Source organism: Elephantulus edwardii, unplaced genomic scaffold, assembly GCF_000299155.1.
Source record: "Elephantulus edwardii isolate Elephantulus edwardi_28Jun2011 unplaced genomic scaffold, EleEdw1.0 scaffold00137, whole genome shotgun sequence".
NCBI classification, from domain to species: domain Eukaryota; kingdom Metazoa; phylum Chordata; class Mammalia; order Macroscelidea; family Macroscelididae; genus Elephantulus; species Elephantulus edwardii.
In genome coordinates this window covers 3,011,053-3,026,005 of record NW_006399887.1, presented here as the reverse complement: position 1 = coordinate 3,026,005, position 14,953 = coordinate 3,011,053, and the positions used below count along the sequence as shown (strand labels likewise).

At 41.4% G+C, this 14,953-nt stretch overlaps 1 protein-coding gene and 1 pseudogene across 1 annotated transcript in view; both read left to right on the top strand.

Moving 5' to 3' along the window:
- Window positions 1–2,152, top strand: part of LOC102858667 — a 5,545-nt pseudogene extending 3,393 nt beyond the window's left edge.
- Window positions 1,852–14,953, top strand: part of SLAIN2 (SLAIN motif family, member 2) — a 55,510-nt gene continuing 42,408 nt past the window's right edge. Inside the window, exon 1 of the mRNA XM_006894159.1 lies at window positions 1,852–2,626. Coding sequence (XP_006894221.1) covers window positions 2,247–2,626 — 380 coding nt within the window. The 5' untranslated portion in view covers window positions 1,852–2,246. The remainder of the gene's footprint in view (window positions 2,627–14,953) is intronic.

Below are 14,953 nucleotides of genomic sequence, written 5' to 3'. Positions count from 1 at the left end.
CAATGACTTATTCATTGCAAATACTCTGGAGATTAGTGGTAAGGAATTGCACTGCCAACAAAAAGATATGCCGTTTCTTGCCAGTAATTTACTGCATCACAGAACTTGCTGAAGTCTCAGCTACTGATCTGTTCTGATTCAATCATACACAATGAGTTTTTATGGAAGCAGACAGTTCTCTCACGGAAAGACTGGTAGGTCTGAAACACCAACCTCTTGGGAAGTAGCCAAGTACTTAACTTTTGAGTCATAAGGGCTCCTCCTACAATACATATTACTTCATAATTACTCCATGTTAGCAAACAAAGATGTACTTTGACTAGGACTACAGGTAGGAAAACTTCAGTTAGACTGTCAACTGTTAAAATAGTCACTGTGTCTCTCGCTATGACCGAACTTATATCTGGTCCTTGACATGTAACTGACATGTACATTATTAAACTGGGTATTGAATATCTGTCTAGACAGGGTAAACAAAAGGAGTGATCCTTTTTCATTCAGGATACAGACAAAATTTAAAAAAAATAATTACGAGAAAGCAGTTTTCTTTTTTTTAAAAAAGTGTAAATATTTGTTGAAAACTAGTCTTAAGTAATGTTAAGTAAACCAATGACTTGAGTTTTACGGAATTGGCAGGAAAGGTTTCCTGGATGGATGAGCATGGCTTTTAAGAAAAGACTCAGTGTAGAAGGTTAACAGAACTGGGTCATTGTTAGCTAAGGGCGTAGAAGCAATTGAAGGAAAGCAGCAAACAAAAGCCAAGCAGATAACAAATGACAGCTGACCTTGATCAAAACAGTATTTTGTTTGGCTTTTGTCACTAGAAGAGAGGCAGATGGAGGTCTGGTGGCATAACTGTAGGATGCTGGACTGCTAACCTGAAAGTGGCATTTCTCGAGATTTGATTCTACAAGTCAGAAGAAAGCTGCGCAATCTCGATTTACAGTCTACGAAAACCAGCTGGAGGGTCAACCCTGAATCTGTTCCAAAACGGCAATGAATTTAAGAGAAGCATATTTTTTCATTGGTACTGGTGGCCAAATGCTAACAAGCTGTGCTGCAATCTCGAAGGCCCGCGGTTCGAATCAATCACCTGCTTTGTGGGAGAAAGATGGGCATTCGCTTCCAGTGTAATTAACTAATAACTCTCTTGGGGGAGGGGGAGGGATCGGTTCAGAATGAACGGCACACAAGAATACGACCTCCCAGCATTCTTCTGTATCATCCAGTTCCTTAAGTACTCTTATTTTTTTTTTTTTAAATCGAGGTTCAAGGGGAAAGTTTTCTGAGAAAAAGATCGAGAGCGCAATGTTCATTAACATCAAGTGTGGGAGGAGCTGTTTTCTCAGCATCCCTCTCCCTCACGCCCTGTTCCGTGCCAGAGTGTTTAGTAAACTTTAAGTCCAGAGAACTAGGTTTTTAATCGATGAGATAATGCAAGTAAGCACTCAACATATGATGGCTATTATCTGACCTTGGACCTCTTAAAGGTCTCTAAGGTTGTGAGCCCCGATAATCTCTTAGAGCAGGCAAAGAATGAATATTTGCTGAACAAGTGAAGTAAACTTTCCCCGCCGAGCCAGGTTGAGAACGGCCCGCAGGGACCACACTAGAAGACGGTGTTTGGAAGTGTAGAACGCACGCCTGTCATGAAAGAAGGCGAGGCTGAGCAAACGTCCTTGTTCCAGATCTCGGCCCCACCCGACTTCAAGTCCGCACCCATTCAGAACGCGTGGAGGCCAGAGTCCCCGCCCCGAGCCCTCGGTGTTGCCAGAGTCACGCTACAGAGGTTACGTCCCATCCCCGCCCAGGCCCACCCCTTCCGGTATAAACCCCGCCCCCACAGCTAGTCCGCCCCGTGGCCCCGCCCCCGGCCCGCCCCTCCGCGAGCTCAGGACTGGCTGTGCTCAGAGAGCCCGCCCGCGGTCGCGTCCATCCGCGACGCTCTGAGGTCACCGACGGGGCCGAACAGCAGGGGGCGGAGGGACGGAGGGAAGATGGCGGCAGAGGCCGGATATTGGCACCGCCTCCCCAAATCCGGGAGCCGGCGCAGATGAGGCAGCTCGGCTGGGGCCAGCGGCGCTTCGGAACACGAGCTGGGGGGACCCTGGCGCTGGGGCCTGGCCCTGCTGGATGCCCGCGCCTCGGCTAGAGTAGGCGGCGGCGGCGACACGTCTTTCCTCCGGCGCTTTCCCTGTCGCTGGGAGTCCGACCGGGTGGCGGGCGGCGGAGGCGGCGTGGCCGGGATGGAGGACGTTAACTCCAACGTGAACGCGGACCAGGAGGTGCGGAAGCTGCAGGAGCTGGTGAAGAAGCTGGAGAAGCAGAATGAACAGCTGCGGAGCCGCTCGGGGGCCGTGCAGAGCTTCGGGCCCGGCAGCCCGGTGCGCGTCGGCGCGGCCACCCCGTGCTCCGGCGCGGTGTCCCCGCGGGGCTTCCCGTTGGGCCTCGGCGCCAAGGCGGGCTGTGTGGCCGCTTCGGGCCCGCGGAGGACGAGCAGCGAGGAGCTGCGGGACGCCGCCTCCCTGCTGGCGGCGGGCGAGGGCAGCCTGCTGGACGAGGTGGAGCCGCTGCGGCCGGAGGAGCTGGAGCGCTTGTCGGGCTGGGAGGAGGAGGAGGAGAGCTGGTGAGCGCGGGACCCGGGCTGGGCAGGGACCTTCCGAGGGTCTCCCGGGCCGATCGCCTCTCTTTGTGCGGCGGGATCGGCACTCTGCCGGGGCGACTCCTGCTGTTGCTTCTGCAGCGCCCAGATCACCCGGAGGAGGGGGGTTCGGGGCTGCTGGTGAGTTCCACCAGCTCGTGGGCACTCCGGGGGCCGGCTCCGGTCGGGAGCGTGGCTTGGCATCGCCCGGATCAGGGCTGCTGGCCGTGGGCAAGAGTTCTTCATTGCTGGGAGGCTGCTTTGTACGAAGGGATGGTGCTTTGTGTGCAGTAGCGGCGCTCGGGATGGTGGTCGTGGCATTTTGGACGTCAGGGAGGGGCTGGCATGTGAAGGGGGGGTATCGGCTGCGGTGGGGAGGGGGACGGACACACAGACCAGAGTTGCCAGCATCTGGTGAAGCCGTCAGTGTTTTGGACCAGTGGCTACATTTCTGCGAGCTTGGAGACACCATGTGAAGCAGCACTCCCCTTCCACCAGTGGGGCAAAGCTTGCTTTGTGTGAAGAGAGCAGAAGGTGCTACTGCTTTGTGTGTTAGAGTCAAGGGTGGAATACGAACCCAGGCTCTGATTATTGGTGTTTTAAACAAACAAACAAATGGCTTGGAGGATTTTTCAGAGCTGTGGTCGTCAGTCTTTCCATGTCATCCTGGGAGCAGAAAGAAAAGAGTAATGACATTAAAAAAAAAAAAAAAGAGTAGAGTAAAATGTAAACCAAGGCTGTCCTGTCACAAACCACTTTTTAGATGAAGTTCCAGCCACACTTTCACATCACTTCCCTAAATAGAAAGGCTGTGGGAGACCTTTATCATATTTTAAAGCAATCCAGTAGAGAGGTCTCTGGGAAAAATAGCTTTCACTGAATTTATCTTTGTTTTAAAGTTTTAACTTTGAACTGCAGTATCTTCACCGAAGTGTTAAAACCTGTTAACTTAGTGAACTGGAAATCCTTCGTGGGTTACTAGTCTTGCAGAGCTGAACTCTGCTGTGTGCTGAGCTAGTGTTAAGAGCTGGATTTCAGCTCTGGCCTCAGCCACTTCCTCAGCCACTTACTGGCTGTACAATCTTGGACAAGTTACTCAGAGCCTCACTTTCTCCCCTCTACTTTATGGAGGAAATAATAGTTCTTAGCTATAAAGAGTTGTAACAGTTAAGTGAGATAGTCTGGGTCTGACATAACATCAACCCTTCAAGACTGACTATTTAAACCAAGTTATTTAAATAAGGGCATACTTGGTGTGTTGACAGGATCTCCTGGGATATTCTGAACATTTGTAAATGTTACCTCCTTTGGAAGGTACTTAAAGTTTTGCCCAGAGCTAAGTTTTATACTGTAAATAAACTAGGACATATCAATGAATTGCCAAAAGAATGATGGGAACACAAAGGCTTGAGAGTACTAAGAAAGTGGGAGGAGAATAGCCCAAAGTTATTGGGTCAAATTTGAAGGAGGAGGTGTTGGAACCTGGGTGTGGGAGAGAAGGAAGGGCATTTTATGCTCTGGCAACTGCAGTGGGAGTCAGAGATACTTGTTTAGCTCCCATTTAAGACAATACGAATGACAGATATATCCTTGAATGATGTCAAACTTTTATTGCCAAGTGACAGCGAATATTATTAGAGCTGACTATGATAGTGACAGTTTTTTAATATTAGTGTGAACTCACGTCCTCCTAAAGGAATCCTGGATAAGTGTACACTTTAAAAGAGCCCAGAGTCATCCACATGTCGTCATGCATCACACGCCTTTTCCAAGTGATGATGATAATGATGCTCTTAATAATGAGGATTAGCTGCACTCATCAGCCCATTTTAGATTATGTATTATTAGAACACATTGACTCCACTTGAGAACTGATGAAAGCCTGGCGGCTTTGGGGTTGGAGCATAGGGTTGGTTCAGAAAAAGCAAGTCGTATTAGCTATTGTGGCAGGTTTTTTTGCTTCTTGCTTACTACTTTGATTCTGGCTTCATATTTTGATACTGTAGATGAGATGTCCTTCATATTTTTCTGATAAGTTTTATGTGAATTGATAATTTGATGACTCCTGCTTGCCTTGAGACGTATATTTAGGGTAAACAATTAGAGGACAATGTGTGAAAGAAGATTCATAGAGCCAAAGACTATTTCACCTTTTTAGAAAGCTAAATATCAACCTTTTCTGTATCCTAGACCCATTGTTCTCCCCCCTCCCCTTTTCTGGAAGGGTGTATACCATACAGGGCTAGTTCTGAATGCATCAATAGGTTTTATATGGAAAAAAAAAGTGGTGGTGATTCTAGGATCAAATACATGTGGGGAAAAGTTTCAACAAATATAAATGCTTCTTTAATGCCATCTCTGATATGGAAATATGTACTCAGTATAGTAAATCAGTTAAGTGGTAGTGTTTGTTTCATAAACTTATAATACTCTATAGCACTTAACTTAGATACTAGTGTTAGATCAGTGGCTTTTGTGCTCCCCCACCCTGGACCCAGCTCTTTGGTAAATAGCTTTCACATCACATGTATAAATGAAACAAAGTTTCACCAAACTGTAGTTACTTTTCATGCATGTGACCCATTGATATTTTCTATTCTGTTTGTTTTATTAAAGAATGCTGGTTACAACCCTATAAACCCATTGCTGACCCTTCAGTGAGCAACAACTCTGATTTTAAAAATACTGCTCTAGACCAACAGAGAAGTCCAGGGAAATGAACTAATATTATTGTGCATCATAGTATATCAGGCTTTGTTGATAGCTTATAAACATTTTTAATTCAAATGCATTTAATTTTTACCTATTAATGAGGTAAGGTACATTTCATATGTAAAGAAACTTAGTATCCTTGAGCATCAAATAACACATAGTAAATAGTCGTTTCCATTTGAATTTTAATCTTGTATCCAAAGCCCAAACTGTGGTGGCACATTGGTTAAAAGTATTCAATTGCTATGTGTCAGAGCTGGGCAATGACTAGGGAGGATAGAAGGAAAATTGCCTTTGAGCTGTGGTGCTGGAGAAGAGTATTGAATGTACCATGGATTGCTAGGAGTCCGTTCATCCTGGAGAGGGTTAAACCAGGTTGCTCCTTGGAGGCAAGGATTCTGAGGCCTCGTCTGACGTTCTTTGGACATGTAAGGAGGAACCAGTCCTCGGAGAGGGACATCATGCTTGGGAGGGTGGAGGGACAGCGCAGGAGAGGAAGGCCCTCTATGAGGTGGATTGATTCGGTGACTGGGGTAATCGGGATAGGTGTGTCGGAGACAGTGCGATTGGCAGAGGACAGAACAGGGTTTGATGTTGTACATAGGGCTGCTATGAATCGTAGGCTACTCAACGGCACATAACAGCAGTAACAATCAAAAGGTTGACAGTCTAAAATCAGCAGTTTCTCTTTGGTGTTGGAGCATAGGGTTTGTTCAGATAAAGCGAAGACAATGTGCTTCTGTTAAGAAACCCATGGCATAGTTTGGCTCTGTCCTATAAGAAGGCTTTGAGTTAGAGTCAGCTTGATAGCAGTGGGGATTTTTATTTCTCCTGTTTCCACTAATTTTGCTTTTTAAAAATATAACCCCTTTCCACATAGCAGCTATTTTAAAATCTTTGAAGACTGCCTTTACCCTCTACCACACTGAGCATGATCTTCTCTTTTCTTTTGAGTTGATAACCTCACTTTATGTCACTGTTCTATAAGTAATGTGATCCTCTGGTCTGTCAGCTTTCATGATGAATTCATGAGTCTCAATGAACTTTAATTGCTCACTGTTCTGAAACATGGTAACCAGAACTGTTGTTAATTTTAGATGACATTTCACCTGACAATGCCCTGTATACCTTGCTTGGGTTAGATGATATTACTTTTTTCACATCTCCTTATCTTTTATATATAAATTGTTAAATTGAATCTCCCAGCCCTGTTTTTCTAGTTTGTTTTTTTTTTTTTCAGCTTCAGTATCAGATTTTTCACTTTCATTTTGTTAGTCTTGATTTAGGTATTTAACATTATTTCTGACTTTTTAAAAAAAAAACTTCGCATTTCATAGTCAAGCTGCATGATAATTGAAGTTACTGGTAAAACTGCCAAGTTAGAGTTAACAAATTTAGTGTCCAGCTTGACTCGCTCTCACAGAACATCAATCCAGTAATCACACATTGTGATTATTTGACAACTATTGCTTTTATTATTATCAGACTCATAACATTTTGTCTGTGTAGATACTATGAAACATCTTGCTGTAACTAAGTTACACTGCGTAGTTATGTGCTGTCAGTTGAGTATGGCTCATAGTGATCCTGTGAACAAATCTGAACCCTGTCTTATCCTGGGCCATCCTGATCATCTCTGACATGCGCGAACCCTTTGCTGCTGTCACTATGTCAGTGCATGTCATTGAGGGCCTTCCTCTCTTTCGCTTACCCTCCAAATTTCCAAGCATGATGACCTTTTCCAGGATTAGCCCTTCCTAATAGCATGCCCAAAGTATGTATGTAAGACAAAGGTTCATTATCCTTGCCTCCAAGGAGCACTCTGACCACATTTTCTTTCCCCAAGTCTTCTCTATTATTTTCACAGTCAATTCAATACTCTTCTCCAACTCAAAGACATTGATTCTTCTTGTATTGTCCTTATTAATTGCCCAGCTCTCAGATGTATAGCAAGTGAATGAAAAGACTGAATTAGGTGTCTGAATCAGGCACACCTTTGTCATTATACTGACAGCTTCTTAGTGCTTTGAAGAGGTCCCCGACTGTAGACCTTGTCAGTGTAGCATGTCTTTTGATTTCTTGACCACTGTTTTCTAAAGTGTTGATTATAGACCCTAGTAAGACAAAGTAGTTGACAATTTGAATCTTTTATCATGGTGTTGCTTCTCAGCCCATGGGTGAGGATTTTTATCTTCCTGGTATTGAGATGTAATCCAGTTATTGCAGACTATTGCAGACTGTAGTCCTCGATCCTCTGCATCAATTGCTTCACGTCCTCCTCACCTTCAGCAAACAAGGTTGTGTCATTTGTATACTGCAGGTTGTTGTGGTTTCCTCCAATCCTGATGCCACATTCTTTTTCACAAAATCTAGCTTCTCAGTTGATTTGTACCAGCATACAGATTGAATAGGTGTGGAGAAAGGATCTTACCTATAGTCAAGTCTCTACCTAACAAAAATTACAGTTCATTTAATTTGACTTGTACATGGTGAATTCTCTGGCTTTTAGGTTTCCGTCTCCTAACTTAGTTTAATCAGATTTTTAATTTTGTAAGGAATCAGGGTGAAATGAGATTTCTAAATCCCCAGTTGTTGTCATATGAACTCCAACTCATGGTAACTCCATATCAGAGAACTGTACTCCATAGAATTTTCAATGCAGAGGTTTTGCTTTCTTTCTAAACACTGCTGAGTACTCGAGAAATTACCATTTTTTACTTGTGTGTAGATTTGTAACCTTGCCTCTCTTTGTGAGATGCCATTTGGTCCGTTTTGACTGAGCTTATGTCCAAGATTATTGTAAGGATGGAGTCTGCACATCTTTCTACCTAGGTCCAACTGGTGGATTCTAGCTACCAACTTTTCATTGTGTAGCCTGATACAGTACGTACTATATGCTATCAAGACTCTATTCTTTTGTTTGGAAGGGTAGACTTGAACTCATTTCAAGCCAGATTCTGGTGTACTTTGTCACTTTGCCTCATTTGAACTTCAATTTTGTTGGAAGAATGTTTATTCTGCTCTCTCTACTTGAACTATTTGCAGAACAACAACTAAAGAATATTTCTCCTTCTCTGTCATCTAATATCATGCCTATATATTGTACGGGCAGTCACTTCTTTGTACTACTCTCAATCATTGTGGAGTTTTCTCTCCCTTTAAGTGATTTTTTTTTAAATTTAATTAACTTGCCCCTCTATGTATCCTTTTGATGTACAATTTAGTGAGATTTGTATATTTATAAAGTTGACTGTTACTGTAAGCCCAGCACATTTATTTGTATTACCTGAAAAAGAATTACTATTAGAAATCATACCCTGTTGCTCTATCCTGCCCAGTTTTACTGTTTTTAATCTCTGTGTTTGAAATTGCCTATTTCCAGTAATTTCTTCTAAATGGAACCATAGGTAGCCTTTTATGTTTGGTTTCTTTCACTTGTGATGTTTTCAAGGTGTAGAGTTCATGTTCTCGCATGTCTCAGTTCTTCCTTTCTTTTTGTTATATTGTATCTGAACAATAATTGTATCTGAATAGATATTCCAATATATAGCTATACTATGTTTAACCATTCCTCATTTGATTATTTTTACATTACCTTCCTGCTGTTATGCATATTCTGTGAACATTTATCAAGTTTCTGTGTAAACATGTTTTCATTGAGGATATACTTAGAAGTGGAATTGCTAGGTCAGTTGCTCAGTTTTTTAGTAACTGCTAGAGTGTTTTCTGAAGGTATTGTGCCATTTACATTCTTATTAGTATGAGGATTCTAGTTTCTTCACTTTTACCAATATTTATTATTGAATATATTTTTTATTATAGATAACCTAGTGGATTTCAGTGTGGCTTTGTTTTGCATTTCCCTAGTGGCTAATGATAGAGAACTTATTTCATGATATGGATGGACTCTAAAGTGTCATTGAGTTAAATTGGACACAGAAATATAAATGTTGTATAATCCTACTTATATGAAATATTTAGAATAGACACATATATAGACAGAACTTTTTGAGTATCAGGAATAAAAGTCCTTACCTTTATTACTTTGGTGGCATAGTGTGTAATCTGTTGCCAAAGATCAACGATTTGAACTGACTGGATTCATCATGAGAGAAAGATTCAGTCTCCTCAGGATTTACGGCCTCTGAAACTCAAGTATGAGTCAGGATTGACTCAGTGGCAGTGGATAGGAATAGGGAAACTGAATTTCCATTTAGTGTGATGAAAAACATTTGGAAATGGATAGCTGCAATAATGAGTATGATTGTCATTAAATTGATTTAAATATTTTATATCTAAATATATAAAATTTTATTTATTTATTTCTTTTAATCAGCATTACACAGGGAAGAGTAGCATGATTTGAATTTGCCATGGGGTAGTGGTAGCCTAAAAGTTGACATTTATTTAGCCTTTACAGTTACTCTTGCAGGTCAGCATAGTCTTGCAAATCATCAATAGCTATGGGATGAGGGTAAGAGAAAAGAGTGCTTCCCACACTGAGCAGCAAGACCTGAGGAGAGGAAGACTTGAGGGATGAGACTCTATTGGTGAGATTTGGGCAATGGTGGTGGAGGGACTATGGCTTTGCTGTGGAGAAACTGTAGCAAGGTGTAACCAGAGAAGTCCTGTGATAAAGGCCAGAGTTAAAGGATTTTGCTGTTGTTGACATTGATGATAGGAAATGCTGCTTGCTGGACTAATTGAGGAGTTGTGCCTTGGGACTGTTTGTCCTAAACTTGGATTTGCATTGGGATATTCTTTGCCTCCCCCACTCTCCAACTTCCTTCCCTAATAAAACTCATTGTTGGTACCGTAACTGAGAGTCTCTGAGTCAGCAACGAATAAACTAACCTCTTGCTGCTGGGGCTCTAGAGGTACCATGGGGCTGGGCCATGGGCTCTTTATCTGCTTTTTGCTCTGGAGTGGTGAGGGGATGAGTTATTTTCACTCCTTCTGGCCCTTTCAGAAAAGATGCTCATGACCTTGTGTTCCAATGCACCATTTTCTCCTGCTTAGACACATGGGGACATTGCTGATTTTTGTGTTCTGTGTGAAAATCGGAAACATTTTGAATGATCAAAATTTTCAAAACTGAAGGAACTCAAGATCTGATATGTAAAATTCATGTCATACAAACTGTGTGGGCCAGGATCTTAACCATTGTAAACCTCTTTTTTTCTGTCTATGAAGTGAGGATACCAACATCTACCTTAAATGGATTAATGAGATCATTATATTAAAAAAAAAATGAAGGAAGAATGTTAGTGGTACATATAGTAAGTACTTTACCATTAGCAGAAAGGTTAGCAATACAAACCCATCCAGAGCTACTTTGAAAGCAGTTCCTGGAGATCTGCTTCTTTGAATATGGTATAGAGTGCAATTTTAACTCTGTTCCCAGGAGGTTGCTATGAGTTGGGATCAACTTGACAGTAACTAACCACATACAATGTGCCAGGTGAAGATTTCAGCAGAAATTTAAACTTTTGAGATAATAGTGTATTACAGTAGTAGTGTCTTTTCTTTGTACTCACTCTTGACTGTCAAGTCGGAACTGACGTCCCAGCTGGTTTTAGAAGGCTGTAAGTTGCATGGGAGAAGGTGGCTCATCTTTCTCCCTCAGAGCAGCTGGTAGATTTGAACTGCTTGCCTTTAGATTATCATTGCAACTCCTACCCACTCGAAACATAGTGTTCTTTTTATTCATATATTCTTTTTGGCTAGTTGCCTATTATCAACTTCTCTAAGCTTATCTTTGCTTTTGTTTATTATTTGCTACAATTTAGCATTTATAGTTATGTTTCAGGGAGCTCCGGTGGCCTAGTGGCAAGAAGCTGCCCTACAATCCTGAAGGCTGTCAGTTCAAGGTCACCAGCTGCTCTGTGGGAGAAGGCTGGGCACTCTCCTCCCATGTGATTAACTGCTTCTGAAAACCTGGTGGAGTGTCAGCTGTGGGTCTGATCTGACTCGCTGGTATACAACAACAGTTAAATTTCATTTATCGCCTCTATGAAAGGCTATCTTTACAAGTGTATCTGTAACCATAGTGAAATGTACTGTGGGTACATTTGTCCCCTAAATTTTTAGAAAGCAAGATAATTTTAGTCTAGTTTTTCTATAAATGACACGTTTTGTGAAATTGGTCTAAAATAGGTATTTGTTTACTGAGGAAAGAAACCCTTTGACTCTTAACATTATTGTTGGGTACCATTGAGTTGACTGACTTATAGAATCTATGAATAATAAATAGATCAGGACTGTGCCCTACTCTGTGCTATCCTCAGTCTTTGCCATGTTTGATCCTGTTGTTACAGTCGCTTTGTTATTCCATCTCCTTGAATTGTCCTCTCTCTTGCTGACCCCTTTGCCATTCCTAGCATCATGTCATTTTCCAGTGACTGGTCCCTCTTAATAAAGAGCTTGTAGCAGTGATTTTTTTTTTTAGAAATTTTAAAAGCCTCATATTAAAGAATAAATGAGTCCATATGTAACTAACTACACTACTATTTAAAATAAACTTATTTTTATTTCTTTCTGAGCAAGATAGAGCAAGCTGCCCAACTGATAGAAGTCTCCTAAGATTGTTTTCCATATTCCTTCTGTGAACAATGTTAATCAGAAAGGACTTTACATGCATGAAATACTTTCTAAGTAAGTCTTAGATTGTTTATTCATTTATTCTGCTGCTCTGTTATCAGTGTCATTTAATATCACATATGTTCATAAAGAATGGGCTCTGGTGGCATAGACCATAGGAGGAGTTGCACTGCTAACACAAAGGCAATGAGATTATTTTTTGAGAGTTCATATAGACTGCATTATGTAATCGGTAGTTATTAGCTAAAATTTGGTCTGATACTTTATAATTATTTTTTTCTTCATTTGAAAGATCTGTTATTCCTGCCACAGTCTCTATTTGTAGTGAAAGGAACAGTTTTAAATAACAATATCATCAAAAACTGATGAGAACTGTCAGGTTCTTTGCTTGGCCCTTAAGAATTTCACAGCACCTAAAATCATAGAAAAATGAAATTAGAAATGGACTTTGAGATCAGGTGGTCATGTCTTGTTTTTAAACTGTTTTAACGTTCAATCTAGGGAGCTCTGGTTTCCTAATGGTAAGGAATTGCACTGCCAACCCAAAGGCATATAGTTCAAATGCACTAGCTGCTCTGAGTGAGAAGGTGGGCAGTCTCCCTTGTATTTTATAGCCTTTGAAAATCCATTGGAGGGTCAGCTATGAATTTGTTCTGCTTCTATAGCATAAACCACCACCAGTGTTCAAGCTAGCCAGGACAGATTTTTATTTTTCTTTTAAAAATATTTAAGGGAAATAATTTAAAGGACAGTATTTTTAACAGTTATGGTAATATGGAAATAGCACAGTAATCATGATAAGTTCCACATATACTGTTAAATACGTTTTACCTTTGATTTCTTTTCTCTTTACCACATGCTTTCCACATTGCCGTCAAGGCAGAACTGACTCATAGCTGACCCTCCAGCAGGTTTTCAGAGGTTATGAATTACACAAGTAGAGATTGCTCATCTTTTTCCCTGAGGAGTGGCTGGTGGGCTTACATTGCCAGAGACACATTACCTTTTGTGTTAGCAGCACAACTCCCTATGGACTGTACCACCAGAGCTCTAAACGTACAAAGACAGTTTAAATTCAGGTGAACTTCTTGTCATCATATTTTGTTGCTAAACCTTCCGGACTTTGAGATGTCAGTTTGAGGACTAAGGTGTGTCTGATTCAGGTCATAGTCTTTCCAGTCACTTGCTATGCATCTGAGAGCTGAAAAGTGAATAGGGTTGATGGAAGAGTGTGTTTTGGAGAGGGTGTAGCCAGAGTGCTATTTGGAGGCAGGAATGATGTTTTGCCTCACATATTTTGGCATGTTGCAAGGAGGGGCTATTCCTTGGAGAGGGTCATGATATGATGCTGGGAATGGCGGTGGGCCAGTTAAGGAGAGGATGATCTTCAACCAGGTGGATTGATACGGTGACTGCTGCAGTGGGGTTCTTGTGTGTCAAGAAGTGTGTGAATGATGCAGAATAAAACAGGGTTCAGATTTTTTTTTTCAAATTATTAAATTTTATTAGTTTTAATGAACATTTACAGAGATTTTGGGATCTCATTCATTCATTGTTGCACTGTTTTCTCTACCCTCCTCCCCAGTTCGTTCTTCTTCCCCCCACCCCGAATGTCTGCTTTAATTGTCCAATTGCCACAGTGCTTGTCAAAGCCAGTTCTGATTAATCTCCTTTGTCAGTGTGTCCTTTGCCATTCCCTATCACTCCTCCCTGAGAGACTTCACCCTGATTCATAAGGAAAAGGGGATGGCGTATTCTCTTAGTTACTTTCTGCTGAAAAGGGGCGCTGTGGGTTTCAGGGTGAAGATCTTCTCTCACTACTCTAAAGGGCCCCTTTGGCAGTAGGAAACACATAGACTATTATGGAGATTGATTTTGGAATTTAGATGCACTGTTATTAATTATGCTTAGCCGTACATGTTCATATCCTTGAAGATGTATCATGGAGGTGTTGCAACCTTTTTTGTTTATAGGGCTGCTGAGTGTACTCAACTCTGCAGTACCTAACGGCAACAACACTTAGAGATTGGTGATATGTACCTTTTCCCTTATGCCATATTTTTCATGCAAGGGTTTTCACATTTGAGAATTATATCACCTTAATTATATCACCTCTTTGGTTTATGTATGATTTTTATAAGAGGCCATATTAGGAATTGCCTGTAACTTAATAAGCATGCGCTAATAAGGCAATTTAAGTTCAGTAATTATCACCACTTACTTGAATAGTTTGGCGGTCATTTGTTCACTGATTAACATCTTGGAATGTTTTGTGTTTTCTAGACTTCTCTGTACTGGGGAGATGTTACTTCAGAATATTCAGATGTTACTGAATGTATAAGTATGTGTTTTACATGCTTGGAAGGATGGAGGGACAACGCAGGAGAGGAAGACCCTCTATGAGATTCATTGATTCAATCACTGGGGTAATGGGGATAGGTATGTTGAAGACAATAAGATTGGCAAGGGATAGAGCAGGGTGTAGAGCTGTTGTACAAAGATTCACTATGAGTCACTGGTGACTTGATGGCACATAACAATATACCCATATGAGAACTCTGTTCCTCACATTTTTTCTTAGTGCAGAAACACTTAAAATTCCTATGTGTGAAAAGCACAATGTTGGAAATAGAAATGTAATGGAAATGCAAGCTCTTGCTTTCTTAGGAACTGGAATATGACCAAGAAGAGCCACATGTTTGGGGAAACAAGCGCTATTGTTTGAGCCTGTTGTGCTCAAACAATATGCCAAGTATTGTGCAAGACATTTAATGCATGCATGTTAAATCACTTAGTCCTCACAATTGTAAACTATATTCTTGTTATCCTTATTTTATGGTTAAGGAAACTTCCCTAATCAAGTGAAATTGGAATTCATAGCAAATCTGAAATTCACATCTAATGAAGAATATTTGATTTAAATGTATTTAAATCAGTGAGTTTGAAATCCACTCAGAAGCTTCACCCGGAGCAAGAGCCAGTGCCCTGCTTCTGTAAAGA